This window comes from Dromiciops gliroides, chromosome 4 (genome assembly GCF_019393635.1).
Source record: "Dromiciops gliroides isolate mDroGli1 chromosome 4, mDroGli1.pri, whole genome shotgun sequence".
NCBI classification, from domain to species: Eukaryota; Metazoa; Chordata; class Mammalia; order Microbiotheria; family Microbiotheriidae; genus Dromiciops; species Dromiciops gliroides.
This window is the reverse complement of record NC_057864.1, coordinates 391,630,766-391,647,636: the sequence shown is the minus strand read 5'-3', so window position 1 is coordinate 391,647,636 and position 16,871 is coordinate 391,630,766. Positions and strand designations below refer to the sequence as shown.

Sequence of the window (16,871 nt, the reverse complement as noted above, 5' to 3'; positions counted from 1 at the left end):
AGAGGAAGGGGGAGGAGGGGGAGGAAGAGGAGGAGGAGGAGGGGGAGGAGGAGGAGGGGGAGGAGGAGGGGGAGGAGGAGGAGGAGGAGGAGGAGGAGGAGGAGGAGGAGGAGGAGGAGGAGGAGGAGGAGGAGGAAGTCACACTAAATCACAATTCACTCTTTAAAGGAGCATGGAGAGTATAATCACCAACACTCCTAGGTGGTATACTAACTGATAGAATGAAAAGAAGAAATTTTTAGTTTGAACTAAATAATTAGTTTAACCCAGGATAGGCAATCACAGATCATCATTCAGGTGTTCACTGTGACATACTCCAAAAATGTAGACTTCTGTCATGTACTGAGGTTAGAGTAAGTCCTTTTGGGGGGAGCAAATGCTCCCAAAATTTCCTTGATTTTTCCTTTAAGAAATTTGGAGCCATCCTTGGTTTTGTTGAGGATTTAACTCCACACATAAGGCCTTACTAGAAAACTGAAATGTTTCCTTCCTTACTACCAGAGAGGACTCAATCTGTGCTATGCTTCACAGATACCACTTGAAGCAATCTCATGTTAATTTACCAAAGACTGCAACATAGGATTTGAGTCTGCTGCTCATTATAGGAACAGTAGAAATTGCTGCATAGGCTAGCTCAATCGAAACCTTCTATAAGAAAAGGATAGCTTGAAAGCTTAAAAATAGAGATAAGCTCACTCACAATTGAGCGCACAATGCCCCCTGGCCCACAATGCCTCCGACTGGCTCCGCTTCTATGATATCTAGTTGTCTTATTATCCCATGAATAGAAAATAAGAAAATGAATGTCTGCCTCTTCAACACAAAAGATCTTAAATTCTACTTTATATCTCCATTTTCCTATAACTAAGCTTTTTTTCTCCTGTCATTATTCAGGGTTCAACTATACAGCAGGCCCTTCTATGGAATTTCTCCGACTCTTTTTTTTTTCCTTTCTCCCTTAATCTGTTCAAAATTCTGGTCTTGCTACAATTACCAATTCTTTCTAATTCCCTCTCCCCAGATCTCCAATTTGGTTTTCCTCTCCAAATCCAAGGTTCTCATCTTACCTACATAGTCCTATGAATTCTAAAACTTTTACATATCCTCTTTGTTCCCAATGCGGTTTTTCTCCTGCCCAAATTTTTGTCTGGTCTTTCCCAGAATTCACATTTAATTATTTTAGGGCTAACACAACTTTAGGCCACACTAAAAGAAACTAGGATTAGGAAGAAATCTACTCTTTCCCAGACAGATCACATGTGAAGTAATTGGTTCAGTTTAGGGTATCGTATTTTAGCAATGATATTGACAAACCAGGAAATATCCAGAGGAGGATATCTAGGATGGTGAGAGAGCCTCAAGATCGTGAAATAATGAAGACTTGGTTGATGGGAAAAGAAATGTATTAGCCTGGTGAAAGAAGAGTTAGGGAGAACATGAACACTTTTTAAGTATTTGAAAAGCAAAGCCCCAGAAGATAGAAATATTATAGGACCAAGAGGAGAAATCTTCAGAGGATGAATAAGGCTTGGCATAAGGGAAAACTTCCTGGCAATCAAGCTATTCAAAAGCAGAACACACTGTCTGAGCAGATAAGGAGATCTTCAGGACTGACCACTAGCTGAGTATGCAGTAGAGGGGGTTGCTTTTCATTTTTATTTAGACTATATCACCTCTGACGTGCCTTCCAACTTTGAGGTTGTGTAATTCTATTTACAGATTAATTAGTCCTGATATTTAAAAGGAAGGGAAGGGGGGGCGGGTATTGAAGGTTTCTGAAAGTTCTTGATGCTTCCACTTGCTTTTTTTGCTGAACAGCAAAAATACTAGAGAATTTTTAAAAAGTGAAGTTCAAGTCTCAAGTCTGACAAGGATGTTTTTTGTTAGAAGCTATGGGGAAAGGCTTGAGAGGTTGACAAATTATTTTAAAACTTTATTTTTCAGCCTCTTCCTATTTCCCACTGACACAAATGATCAAGAATTGTCTCCATTTCCTGACTTTCCATCTGATGGTAGCCCTAACTCAGCTGTCTCCCATTCACCATCATTAACAGGAAAATTAGGGAAGTGAAGCTATCTCTGTAAATCCTAGTTTAAAAGCCCTCCCAAGTTCACTAAGAAAAAAATTGTCAAGGGCTCTTTCCTATAGTTCCAGGACCCCTTCTCTTGGTTTTCCATGTTTCCCGTCTTGTTGATTTTCTGCATTAGCTCTTGATTCTGATTTTCCTCTCCTCCTGGACCCCCTTCTGCTCAGTTCTACAAGCCAATTCCTCTTTTATATGTAATTGACCTTCTGCCTATGAGCCCTTTGGATTCTACTGTGGCTGGTTCAAATATGACCTCAGACACTTACTAGCTATGTGACCCTGGGCAAGTCACTTAACCCCAACCTTCATAAAACTGGAGAAGAAATCGTAAACCACTCCAGTATCTTTGAGAAGAAAATGCTGTGGTCAGTTGGTCCATGAGGTCATGAAGAGTCAGACATGACTAAATGAGAACCACAAAATATGTTTATAGACAATATGAGAATGCTGGAGGAAAAAGTCAAAAAAGAAATGAGAGTTATGGAAGAAAGAAGTGGAAAGGGAACTAACAGTTTAGCATAAGAGGTACAAAACCTTTCCCAAGCAACAAACTCCCTGAGAATTAGAACTGATGAAACAGAAGTCAGAAAAGGAAAGAATACACATATATAGAGTTGGCTAAAATCTTTAGGAACCATACTTCTTTCTGGAGTTTATTTTGGGGTTTTGTTACTTTGTACTGATCTATATCTCTTAACATAATTCTAAAAATTAATAACTTCATAGCAACCTATCTAATCTAAAAATGTTTTTTAAAATAGACTCCTCATGGGGCAGCTAGATGGCTCAGTGGATGAAGCACTGGCCCTGGATTCAGGAAGACCTGAGTTCAAATCCAGCCTCAGACACTTGACATTTACTAGCTATATGTGACCCTGGGCAAGTCACTTAACCCTCACTGCCCAGCAAAACAACAAAAACAAAATAGACTCCTCACTCTCCCTGACCCCACCTATCTAATCAGTTGCTAAATCTTGTCATTTTTATCCCTACAATGTGTCTTGTAAATAGCCCCTTCTCTCCACTTATACAGCCATCACTCTGGTTCAGGCCCTTATCTCCTCTCCAGTGAGACTGTTAAAATGGTCTCCAAATTGGCTTCTCTGACTCATCTCTTTCCCACTCCAATCCATCCTCCAAACAGCTGTCAAAGTAGTTTTCAAAAAACCCAAGTTTGGTGATGCTTAATTACTTCTTACTCAATCATCTTCAGTGCCTCCCTATTATGTCTCAAATCATATATAAACTCTTCTGTTTGACATTTATAGCTATTTGGCATCTGGCTTCTTCCTACTTGTCCAGTCTTCTCACATTTCACTCCCCTCCAAGCACTCTACATTGGAGCCATGATGGCCTATTTGCTGTTCCCTCACATACCCCATCTCCCATGTCCATGCCTTAAGATCATACATTTAGAGCTGGGAAGGACCCTAGAGAGCTTAGAGCCCATTTAGAGCTCATTTTACAGATGAAGCACTGGGGTTGTTATTTGCCCAGGTTCGTAATTCCCAAACTAATAAGTGTCTAAGGCAGAATTTAAATCCAGGTCTTCCTAGATTTAAGTCCACTACCCTAGGCAGTACACAACATTTCCTGTCCTCCATAGCTGTAATGTTGTCCTTCCTTACCCCCACCACCCAAAATCTCTTGGTTTCCCTTTAAGATAGCTCAAGCATCACTTTCTGCAAGAAGTTTTTTCTGGTCTCCTCTGTCGCTAGTGCTTACCCTTTATATCTATCTTGTATGTCCCTTGTAAAGACAGCTACATAGCACAGTAGATAGAGCTCTGGGCCTGGAGTCAGGGACCTGAGTTCAAATCCAGCATCAGACACTTACAAGCTATGTACTAACCTCTCCCAAGTTATGCTAGTTTTTCCTTTAAAAGTCTTGAACCCTGGGGCAGGTAGATGGCACAGTGATTAAAGCGCTGGCCCTGGATTCAGGATTACCTGAGTTCAAATCCAGCCTCAGACCATTGACACTTACTAGTTGTGTGACCCTGGGCAAGTCACTTAACCCCCATTGCCCTGCCCAAAAAAAAAAAAGTATTGAACCCGGGGGCAGCTAGGTGGCTCAGTAGATAAAGCACTTGCCCTGGATTCAGGAGGACCTGAGTTCAAATCCGGCCTCAGACATTTGACACTTACTAGCTGTGTGACCCTGGGCAAGTCACTTAACCCTCATTGCCCTGCAAAAAAAAAAAATTATTGAACCCATCTTCGAAACTTGAATGGATCAATAATCTAAAGTCTTAGGCTGTTGTCACCTAAGTAAAAATAGGCAGGAAGAGCTCCAGACCTTCTTTCTGACACTTGGCTTTTGGAAAACAATGAACAATTCACACAAGGGAGAATCACTCAGTTAAATCAACTCAAGGTCCCCTCAAATGCTCATCCTTATTGATAACCTTAACCTGCTATGGCTAAGTAAATTTCTTTGTTAACTGTTAGACAATATCCAAGTGTCTTATTTTGTTCCCATAACCCAAACTAACAATGCCTGGCTCATCAGGGCCAGCCCAGAATCAGAGATATGTGTGTACGGATATCTACATATGTGCGTGTCCATTTATGTGTATATATACATATATGCATATATGTGTATGTGACAAAGTGTGTGTCTGTATACACTTCTTGAGAGTAGAGACTGTCACTTTTGTCTTAGTATGGTATCTGGTCCACGCAGTGCTTACTCAGTGTTTGTTGATTGATTATTTGATTGAAAAGACCATTTGAAAGCATATTTAATGAAGCTAAGTGGATAGAGTACCAGGCCTGAAGCCAGGAAGACTCATCTTTGTGAGTTCAAACCCAGCCTCAGACAATTACTAGCTGTGTGACCCTGGGCAAGTCACTTAACCCTGTTTGCCTCAGTTTCCTCATCTGTAAAATGAGTTGGAGAAGGAAATGACAAACCATTTCAATACCTTTGCCAAGAAAACCATGACTAAAATAATGACTGAACAACAAAGTTTGCAGTTTCTATCTTCCACACGCTGGTCTCTTTATGCTAACAGAATCTGATATATTCAAAGTGTGGTGTTTGTCATGTCCTTAACAGCCAAAGCAGTGACAGAGAACCCTGACCTTTGACCTTGGACAGCAAAAGAAAAGAGAAAGGGGAAGGTATCACTGAATTTCCAATAAAATATCTGGGTTGTGTTTATTTTTCAACTATAAAATTTTCCTATTTGGGATAGGAAGTTAGCCATTTAACTCAGTGATACATAAATAATCTCACTGACAAAATCTTAGATGTCTTATCAGTTATTAAACCTATAGCACAACTTTTACCAAAAAAAAGAAGTCTACATCTGTGGGGAAAGTTTACACTAAGTGATGCTATTAACAGACAGAAAGAGCAACTCACCAGAATTGCTTACTTCTTTGCACTTAATTATAATCGTCATGAATGTTTTGTAGAAGGATAGAGGTGAAAGACTTGGATCTAAATGATCCCTATTCAAACAAGGCCATCAAACTCATTTGAGAGATCAAAATACCAAGGGGCCAGTGAGATTAAGTGAGTTAACCCAAGATCACAGAGCTAGGGGCAGCTAGGTGGCACAGTGGATAGAGCATCGGCCCTGGATTCAAGAGTACCTGAGTTCAAATCCAGCCTCAGACACTTTACACACTTACTAGCTGTGTGACCATGAGCAAGTCACTTAACCCCAATTGCCTCACCAAAAAGAAAAACAAAAAACAATAAAGATCACAGAGCTACTAGTAGGAAGGCAAGAATGAGAAACCAGATTTCCTGACTCCTACTTCACCAATCTGTCTGCTATGGCTTTGTTTGAAATTATATCACAGTTTCCTAAGCTGCTGTGACATTTACTGGCCTCTGGGCCAGTGTCAGCTACAGTTAGCATCCACTGCATACCTATAAAAAGTAATGTCTCCACTTAGCCCTATTGCTATATGAAAGTCAGTTCTCATCCTAGATCCCCAATCTGAACTAGTTGGCTCTGCTAAGGAAAGTGTTCCTAGCTGACCACACACCCTACAGAATTAATGAGGTTCCACAACAGAGTCCAGATTCCAGGACAAAGCATCCCTCTCCTGGGGCCAATGGCTGGAACTAGCCTTTGACCTTAGACAAGGCACAAGCAATTCATAAGTCTAAAGAAAAGGGCAGAGTGCAAAATGCACCTCAGTCTGGTCCAGCATAGCACAGAGTTATAATTCTCCCATTCTGGAAAACCCTGGTGAACTACAGAGATGAGAACAAAGTAGGGAACTGGACTGGTACTTTGAGTGTCCAGGAAAATAGTGATAAGCATTTTAAATTGTTGGGTACTCTAGCAAAAACACAAACTACCTATGGCTCAAAATTAAAATATTCTTGATTTCGGTAGTACAGGGATTACAGAATTCATTACTCCCTTGCCTTTTCAGGTCATATATATTATTCATTTCTTTCCATTTGATTTTAAGATACATGGATGATTATTATTACCACTAATAATAACCAATAATAATATAAATACTATTGTTATTCACAATAATAGTAGCACCTATATAGTGCTTTAAGGTTTGTAAAGATCTATACGTGATATCTCATCTGATCCTCACAACACCCTTGTGAGATGGGGGCTAGTCCTTCCTACAAGTGAACATCTGCCATTATTGTGGTTGCCATATGGAGGGCAGGCTGCTAATAAGTGGCAAGATCATCTGCAGAGTCCCATGGTAGGCATGAGCCTAGCAACTGAAACATGGAATCTTTGAGAGAAGGGAACTTAAAGGTCATCTAGTCCTAGTTTCAACCAATTCAGTAATCTCTACCAGGACTCCGATGGAAGATTATCCAGTTAGTCTTTCAACAAGCATTCATTAAACACCTAAAATGTTCCTAGCGGTGCTAAACACTGGGGAATTCAAAGAAAGACCAAAACACAGTCTCTACCCATAAGCAAATCACATTCTAAGGAGGAGACAACATGCAAATAACTATGTATGTCCTAGACAGATTCAGTGTAAATGGGAGATACTCTCAAAAGAAAGTCTGAAAAAGGCCTCTTGCAGAAGCTGGGATTTGAGCTGTCTTGAAGAAGGCCAGGGATGTTCAGAGGCAGAGATGATTGAAAATATTCCCTGTCCACATGATAGCCAATGAAAAGGCACTGTGTCCAGAGATAGAATATTACATGTAAGAGATAGCAAGAGGCGGCATTGGGTCATAGGGTACATGGAGAGGAGTAGGAAGACTGGAAAGGCAGGAAGGGGCAGGAGTGTGCCAGAGCCAACTTGAATTAGACAGCCAATCATTAAACTTTCATTGTGAGCATTTACACCCTGGATATTGGCCAATGATACAAATCAGGGCTTGATTTATTGTTTTGTTGATTGTCTAGACTTAAGAAAGGGATGGAGAAAATGTGAATTATGCAGATTAAACTTAAGTGTGTTTCATTTTTCCCCCCAAAGGCCAATTGTTAAACATTTACTAGCATACCACTAGAAAGAGGCCAGATTGTGAGGACTTTACAAGTGAACCAGGAGTTCATATTTTATCCAAGAGGTTATAAGGAGACACTGAAGTTTATTAAGTGGAGGGAAGGAGGTGAACACTTCTAGCTACAGAAAATTCTTTATGACCTCGAAAAGTTATTCCCCTACTGAATCACTCTACTTTCTTTTTTTAAATATTTTAAATGTTTTGGTATCTTGTTTATATTCTTTTCATTTCCAAAAATATCCCTCCACTATCCCCTACCCATCAAGTTATCCTTTGTAAGAAAAAATTAAAAAGAAAGGGGATGGGATGTAGTTCAGCAAAACTAACTGCACATCAACTGAGTTTGACAATTTGGACAATGCTCCACACCCACAGTCACCCACCTCTGCAAAAGATAAAGGTATGTTTGTTATTCTTTCTATTAATGTTCTCATAGTCATTTTTATATCGGGTTTGGGTTTTTTTTGCTTTTTGGGGGGGGATTTTTTGGTGGGGCAATTGGGGTTAAGTGACTTGCCCAGGGTCACACAACTAGTAAGTGTTAAGTGTCTGAGGCCGGATTTGAACTCAGGTCCTCCTGAATCCAGGGCTAGTGCTCTATCCACTGTGCCACCTAGCTGCCCCTATATTGTTTTTCAGGAGATCTGGATGGTGCAATGGATACAGTGCCAGACCTCGAGTCAAGAAAACATCTTCCTGAGTTCAAATCTGGTCTCAGATACTTACTAGCTGTGTGAACCTGAGCAAGTCACTTAACCGTGTTTGCCTCAGTTCCTCATCAATAAAATGAGCTAGAGAAGGAAATGGCAAACCACTCTAGTAATTTTACCAAGAAAATCCTAAATGGGGATTTCTGCTTACTTTACTTTACATCAGTTCTTCTAACTCTTCCCTTGCTTTTCTGTTTTCTTCCTATTCAGCTTTTCTCATGATGCAGTAAGATTCCAAAATACCCAAATGGCACAATTTGGTTAGCTATTTCCCAGTCATTGGGTATCTACTTCCCATCACCTTCAAGCTATCATGGTCCCATACTCCAGCCTCCACTTCCAATGAGGAACTCAAGTTCTCACCATAAGACTCTGGGCTTCTGATTGCTGACCATTCATATCTTACCTGCTCAAATCTTACCTTCTACAGGAGGCCTTTGCCAGTTCTGTCCCATTATCCCACCCCAGTAGCTTTCCACTGAAACTACCTTCCACCTGTCTCTGTTTTTCTATATCTGTCTATCCATGTTAGTCTCTCTCTGTCTCTCTTTAAATATATATATATATATGTATATGTATACACCTATATGCATATATGCACACACATATGTATGCACATACATATATATATATATACACATATATGTGTGTGTATAATAAGTGGATACTGCCAACTTCTTTTTGAACTGGGGGCTTCAAACATTGGAGCCAAGTTTAGACTTCCATTTAGTCTCTCAAGCCTGACAAACGACTGCTTCTTCTAGGAAGGTCTTTCCCTCACCACCCTATGGTTGGACTCTAATTTCTGGCATCATTGGTTAAGGCCCTGAAGAATGAACAATATTGTTGTCAAACCCAGAGCTCCATGTTACCCTATATGCCTGGAAAGGTGGGGTTGGAAAAGAAGTTTAGGTGATTAGCACAGCTGCAGTAGACTTCCGTGGGAAAGGATTCCCCTCAGCTGAGAGGAGCATTCACATAGTATCACAGGGTCATGGACTTAGAGCTGGAAGAGGTCTTAGCAGTCACCTACTTGTAGCCTAAGGGGCAGCTAGGTCTCACAGTAGATAGAGTGACAGACCTGGAATCAGGAAGATTCATCTTTCCAAGTTCAAATCTAGCCTCAGACACTTACTAGCTGTGTGACCCTGGGCAAGTCACTTAACCCTGTTTGCTTCAATTTTCTCTTCTGTAAAATAAGCTGGAGAAGGAAATAGCAAACCACTCCAATATCCTTGCCAAGAAAACCCACAAAGGGGTCCCAAAAAGGAAGACACAACTGAAAAATGACTAAACAAAAAAACTCGTAACCTTAATAAGCTCCAAGGATCCTTGTCCTAACTCCCACCCTCACCTACAAGACTCTTGGAGCAACTTCTCCCCCTCAGGGTTCTAGAGATACCCATAAAGAGTCAAGGATGATTTTTTACTGCCATTGAGCCAAGTCCCCACCACTGAGCCTCCTCAACAAGACTATCAGCTGAGGACCATTTTGGTCATCTTGCCTTAAGTCACTTTTAGAAAGAAGTATTCATTTATATTAAGAAGAGTTGGCACAAAACGCCCCTAGAAAAGTCTGGCTTATTCTCCCACAAGTACATAGAGAAGCCTTGGGAAAGTGGGTTCAAGCCTAGAAAGCACATTTACAAAGGAATAACCCACAACTTCTGGTGTTTGGAAGTACTGTCTCTTCTCCATGGTTTGCCTAAGAATTTCCCCTTTAGGAATGGGATTTCTTTGCTAGGCTTTCTGTAGATCTGTGAACCCATGTCCAGTCTGTCCTTAGCTCCCAAAACAGACACTGCTATCAGCTGCTTTGGGGTCAACACTAGGGCACAGATGGGAATTTCAAAATCTTCCACACACAACCATTAAAATTCACAAGGTCAGGGGGCAGCTAGGTGGCACAGTGGATAAAGCACCAGCCCTGGATTCAGGAGGACCTGAGTTCAAATCCAGCCTCAGACACTTGACATTTACTAGCTGTGTGACCCTGGGCAAGTCACTTAACCCCCACTGCCCTTCAAAAAAAAATTCACAAGGTCCTCTTCTAGCCAAAGTAAGGAGAGGTAGAAATGAGGGAAGAAGAAGATCTGGCCAAGGCCAAAGTCAAGGCCTCTCCTTCCCCACCCCCCTCCAACCCCAGGGAGTTCTTCTTCTAGGATTTCACTGGAAAGTTACATTTGATCCAACTTCTGCAATGACCTCAGTTCTCAACTAGGTTGATCATTTATAGACTATCCCTGGGGTGTGACCAAGTTTCCCCAGCCTAAGGTCTATTTGAACCTTTCTGTGCAATGTCATTCCAGGTCCAAGTACTTTTAGCACCTTAGTCTATAGCCTATAATTGAGACTTAGAAAGTTTGATTCCATGATAATTTGACCCAGATACAAGTAGCCATGAATCTGCCTAGATTCATCAGACAAGCTTTAAAGCTTGCAGAGATTCACTACTGAGCCACACACTAGTGATAAAATGAGAATGTCTGTGAAGGGATGGGCAAACCTTAAAGTAATCTATAAATGCTAGCTGTTATTATTAATGGATGCAAGTCCTGCACTTGAATTCTGAAGACACCTAGGGTCAAATCATGTCCCTCTACTACTCAAACTTCAGTGGCTCCCTATTGATTCTAGGTTGAAATATAAACTCCTCTGCTTGGCATCTCAAGTCCTTCACAACCTGGCCCCATCTTAACCTTCTTGCCTCATTCTACATTAATGTTCTTCCCAAGTTACAGTTCATTCAAATCAAATAGGCCTTCATACCATTCTCACCCAAGCCTTTGAACCAGCTCTTCCCTGTGTTGGAAATAGTTTCCCTCTCCATGCTCACCTCTTAGAATCCCTTATTACTTTTATTTTTTTTGCAGGGCAGTGAGGGTTAAATGACTTGCCCAGGGTCACACAGCTAGTAAGTGTCAAGTGTCTGAGGCTGGATTTGAACTCAGGTCCTCCTGAATCCAGGGCCAGTGCTTTATCCACTGCATCACCTAGCTGACCCCCTTATTTCTTTTAAAAAACTCAGCTTAAGTACCACCTTCTCCATGAAGTTTTCCTGAGCCCTTCAGCTGGCTAATACTGGATGTCTAGACCTCAACTTAGACTCAACATTTCCAAAACTGACCTCATTAATTGAAGAAATTCAAAACCCCCATGACCTGGATTCCAGCAGGTTCTGGTTCCTTCACTGATCTGTGCTTATAGTATCCCCATCTCCTAAGTTGTACATATATTAATTGGGGGGAAAGGTACAAGAATCTTTATTCAAGTCAGAAACGGTTACCCTGGTGTTAACATTCACATAAGCTAGAATATTATGATCTCATGATTCCAAGAAAAAAGAACATAGCCAAAACTGATGGGCATGATTCAAAAAATACTTTTTTCCCTGATAAATTAAACTTTTAAAGTTGATTTTTATACTCCCATGTATTTAAATAAGTGGTGTATACAGATAGTACTTGATTTATGCATGTAACACTTTAGAAAATTTAGTCCAGCAACATCTGAACTATAAGGCAATAACTAAAATAACAATTAGCTTTGTTGGTGTTAATAAGGAAAAGGGGGAAGAATGAATCTGGGTTTTCTAAACCATGTCTTTGAACTCTTTTGCCTTAGATCAACGCCACTACACCAGCAGTTTCGAAGGAAAAATTGGAAGGAAAACAAAGAAACAAGGAAAAAGGAACCTTGGATAACAAAGCATACTGTAAATAATTCTTAGTGAAGCAAGTTACTCCCCTCTTCAATTTAAAAAAAAAAAAGTTTGTCCTTGAACTTGCAAAAGTAAACCTTTGGGGTTGGTTTAACAATTTAAATATAAGCTGAGCAACAGTCTTTATTGTTTGTAGAAAGTCACTACAGCTGCTAAAAAATACATTTAAATTCATTACAGAAACCAAAAATTGATGATCCTTTGTTTTTATTTTGATTACTGGTCTGCTACCTTTTCTTTGGATCCTTCACTTTTTTCGGAGGAGGGTGAGGATGGAGTAAAAGGGCTGACATAATTTGTTTCCACTTATACAGGATGGCAGCGCCTCTATAGTTTTACAATCACAGAGAAGTGGGTTCAGGAGTGACTTGCCCATGATCACACACTCGGTATGTATTATAGGCAGGATTTGAACTCTTCTAACTCTAAGGACTCTAAAGTCAGTGCTTGCATGCTTTTCTCTCTCTCTTCGGATAGATAGATAGATAGATAGATAGATAGATAGATAGATAGATAGACAGACAGACAGACAAAAAATATATACATACATATATATGTGTATGTATGTATATATGTATGTGTATATATTAAGAGATATATACACATATACACACATACATATATATATACACATACATGTACATGTATACATACACACATATGCATCATATTACCTCCCTTGTCTTACTTTATCCACAGTGCAAGTAGATACAGGGAATAATTGTGAAAATGTCATTAGAATAACTGGAAACATCCATATGAAATTAATAAATTGATCAGTAAAAGTGGTTTTTGTCTCATATAGTGTATTATGAATAGCATTACTATTGAACCATTCTAGTTATCCATGTAAATAAAGGCCCAAAAGAAGAAGAAAACAACCCAATAGTTCATCCAGTCCAATTCTTGTCAACATAGTCCACCTTTCACACAATTGATTATTTCACTCACAGCCCAAAATGATAAGCTTTCTACAACACACTGCTATCTTGTTGTTTTTATCTTAATGATTCTGTTATTTACTACAAATATCTGTTCAGTTTTTCTTATGCAATATTTTGCCAAAACATAAATGTTGAGTTCCTTTGATGTTTTCCTAATAATTTCTCTGATTCTTGTCATGAGATCTCTGTAATTTGTTTGCAGATTTCTAAGATAAACAACTTGACTAAGAAGGAATGCTTTTTTTTTTTTTAAATCTTCACAAACAAGGAGCTTCCTGGAAGAAAGTGAATTTGTAAAGAAATATTTCTTTTATAATTAAAATTAACCAAAAAGTTTGGGGGGAACGGGGTGTATCTCCCTCCACCCCTCATACACAGACATACCAAAAGATATTAATGATTATGAAAAACTCCTTAAGCATTATTTTTTACTTCTGATTGTACAAGAAAACAAACATATGCACTCCATGTACATATTTAATTCTACAAAAAGCCAATTGTGATGCTTCATTTTTGAGGCAGCACTTTTCATAGTAGCAAAGAATTATAAACAAAGTAGATACTCGTTGTTGTGGAATGGCTAAATACACAGATGAATGTAATAGGTCACTGTAAGAAATAACAAATATAAAGAAATTCAGAGGAAATTGAAAAAACCTGTATGAATTGATGTAGAGTGAAGTAAAAAGAACCAGGAAAACTATTTACAGGAGGATGATAACATAAAGGAAAATAACATTGAAAGAATTCAGATTCTCAATGTTGTGACCAACCATGACTTGAAAGAAATTGGTAGTGAAGCATATGTTAGCAGAAAGTGATATAGAAAGAGTAGGGAGAAGGGAGGGAGGGAGAGAAGGAAGGAAGGAAGGAAGGAAGGAAGGAAGGAAGGAAGGAAGGAAGGAAGGAAGGAAGGAAGGAAGGAAGGAAGGAAGGAAGGAAGGAAGGAAGGAAGGAAGGAAGGAAGGAAGGAAGGAAGGAAGGAAGGAAGGAAGGAAGGAAGGGAGGAAGGGAGGGAGGGAGGGAGGAAGGAAGGGAGGGAGGGAGGGAGGGAAGGGAGGGAGGGAAGGAAAGAGGAACAGAGTGGAGAGGAGGGGAGGGAGGAAGGGAGGGAGGGAAGGAGGGAGGGAAGGGAGGGAGGGAAGGGAGGGAGGGAAGGAGGGAAGGAAGGGGAGGGAAGGAAAGAGGAACAGAGTGGAGAGGAGGGGAGGAGGGGGAGGGAGAGGGAGAGAGGGGAGGGAGGGGAAAAGAGAGGGAAGAGGGGGGAGAGGGGAGGGACAGGAGAGAAGGGAGGGAAGAGGGGGGAGAGGGGAGGGAGGGAGAGAGAGGGGAAGGGGAAAGCGTTAATAAAACCTTTTTAAAACTGCAAAAATAGACCCAAAAAGAAGGGTGCAATAATGGTAAAAAAACCAATAATAATTATATCGTTTTATACTGTCTATAAAGATTTACTTTACTCTTGGTACTCTAAATGTGAGAACTTTATCTAATAATAAGTCAGTACATCATAGCCACCTCAGTACAATTAGTGCTTTTTCCATAATGTACTCAACATTTTTGTTGAATTGAATTATTGAAAAACAATGTTCACAAGTAAAATATGAGAAAGAAGTACACATTAATAAAAAATGTAGTCAGCTAAAACTACAAATAAATATTAGTCATTAATTGCATAGTAATTCTTAAATGTAGATACTGCACAAAAAAGCAGTAACACATATAGAAACCATTTTGCAATCCTCACTGAATATCCATTAGCATATTGAGTCCTGAAATTTAGAGACATGCCTACAACTAAAAGAAAGTTCAAAGAGGAGCAAGTATGGGCAGCTGGGTGGCACAATGAATAAAGCACTGACCCTGGATTCAGGAGTACCTGAGTTTAAATCTGGCCTCAGACACTTGACACTTACTAGCTGTGTGACCCTGGGCAAGTCACTTAACCCTCATTGCCCCGCCAAAAAAAAAAGAAAAAAGAGGAGCAAGTAAATACTTTGTTTATAAGATTGGAAAAATAATTTTAATGAAAAGTTAAAGGAATTGAAATCATAAATTCATATATTTAGAGCCAGAAGGGATCTTAAGAGATCATTTAGTTCAGCCCCTTCCTTATCATATTAAGAAACTGAAGCCCAGACAAGTTAAATAATTTGTCCAAAGTGTCCCAGGTAATAAGTGGATGAGCTGGAATTGTAACCCAGGTCTTCTTACTCCAAATCCAGATCTCTTTGCATTATTCCACCCTTAATTACTGGCCCCACGTATAGTATCTGGAAGCTCTTGGTCTTTGAAACAAATTTTGAAATAGTGCTCATCTTCAGGCAAAGAAATATGCTAGTATCAGGGGAGAAAATATAAAAACAGGTATGAATATGATTTAAGTGAATCAGAGTTTACTCCCAGATGAGAAATTCATAACTAAGAATACTCTTACTCAGAAAGCTCCGGTTTGTAAACACACCTTCAAATTGGGTCTCTCCAGTGCCTAAATCATCCCTTTAGTTTGCATTTACTATTTTCTGCTTGAATGCAAAAAATAACAGTTCATATTCCTTTAAATCTTTACAATCCTCCCTGTGCTGTGGTAAAGCACAACAGAAAAAAAGATAGTTCCCTTTATTTTACTTGATACTGGCACAAGAACATTGCATAATAAACTGGAGAGAATACCTTGAGCAGTGAAGTCTTGTAAGTGCTAGGACTAAATAAAAGTTTTTGTTTATGGTTTGGGATATTTGACCTCTGCAGAGAAACCTAGTGAGTCAGTTTGTAATTTAGACACATTTCAAATTCATTGCTTGAGTTGAATTTTCCACTACTACTGCCTACTAGCAGACATAAACTATCGTTGTAACCAAAGAAACGGGCCAGTGTTGAAGTTAGTCCCACTAAATTTCAGACAGACTCTTTTACTGACTAGACCCAAATCTTTTTTTTTTTAAACTGAGGTGACCCACCCAATTTTATCCAGTTCATAGATTATTTTCTTTTGAACCTCTTCCTATCCTTTTAGTCCCCAATTGAATAGAGACTGGACCTGTGATTTTCTCGGTGTCGGGAACTCGCAAGCGAAGGAACTCATTTTAATAATGAAGGTCGAGACCTTTCTCAGCAATTTAGAAAGTTAACTCAGAACAAAGCAAGGTTAACTCAATTACTTACTAGTCACAAAGCCAGTGTAGATCAAAGGGGAAGCTTGAACCCAGGTAATCATTTCCCCTTGCACCTTTCTTAGCCCAATAAGAACTTTTTTTGTTGTTTGATAATTGCAAAAGGCAAAAAGAGAAGGGGGAGGGGGGAATATGGAGAAAATCTGGGCATATCCATTCGCCCCTCCTGAATTTTTCACCAGCAGCTACACCCAGAGTGCCTACTAAGATCATGGATACCTCGGGCGCAGCTCCGGGAGAGAAGGCATTGAAGGCTGCGTTGCTAGTCATCTCAAAGAGCCTAGAGCAGGTGGAGGCCGGCCGCGAGCTAGCCCCGCTGCTGCCGCTGCCGCTACTACTGCCTCGGCTCATGCTTGGCCAGTACGCGAGGGTGCGCCGCCTCTCCAGGAATCCGGACCCTCGTTCCGAACTCGAACCTCCTGCCCGGGTGGCTGCTCCGCAAGCGGTCTGCCCTGGCCTGGGAGTCTAAGAGAGGGTGAGGATTCTATCACCTAAGAGCCGTTTCCCTTAACAACGCGTAAACATAAGCAGTTGGGGTGGAGTAGAGAGAACTCCTGTCAATTCTCGCGGGAAAAGTGAGCTTGCCTCTATCCCCGGGAGGAAATGCACGCGTGGATGCAATGCATCCGCTTGCCGGCCTGCAGCCTTGTATTTATGGCCATTGTGGGAAAAGGCCAACAACTCCGCGAATTCCTCTCGGGAGGGTCTCTCCCTCTCCCTCTCCCTCTTCCTCTCCCTCTCCCTCTCCCCTGCGCCACCAAGCTGCCCCTCGGGAG

At 40.4% G+C, this 16,871-nt stretch overlaps 1 protein-coding gene across 1 annotated transcript in view; it reads right to left on the bottom strand.

Annotated features, from left to right (window-relative positions):
- The window catches only part of CCDC170 (coiled-coil domain containing 170), a 112,324-nt gene extending 95,830 nt beyond the window's left edge, over nucleotides 1-16,494 (bottom strand). Inside the window, 2 exon segments of the mRNA XM_043963117.1 lie at nucleotides 3,025-3,029; nucleotides 16,315-16,494. Coding sequence (XP_043819052.1) covers nucleotides 3,025-3,029; nucleotides 16,315-16,446 — 137 coding nt within the window. The 5' untranslated portion in view covers nucleotides 16,447-16,494.
- Nucleotides 16,495-16,871: the final 377 nt, after the last annotated feature.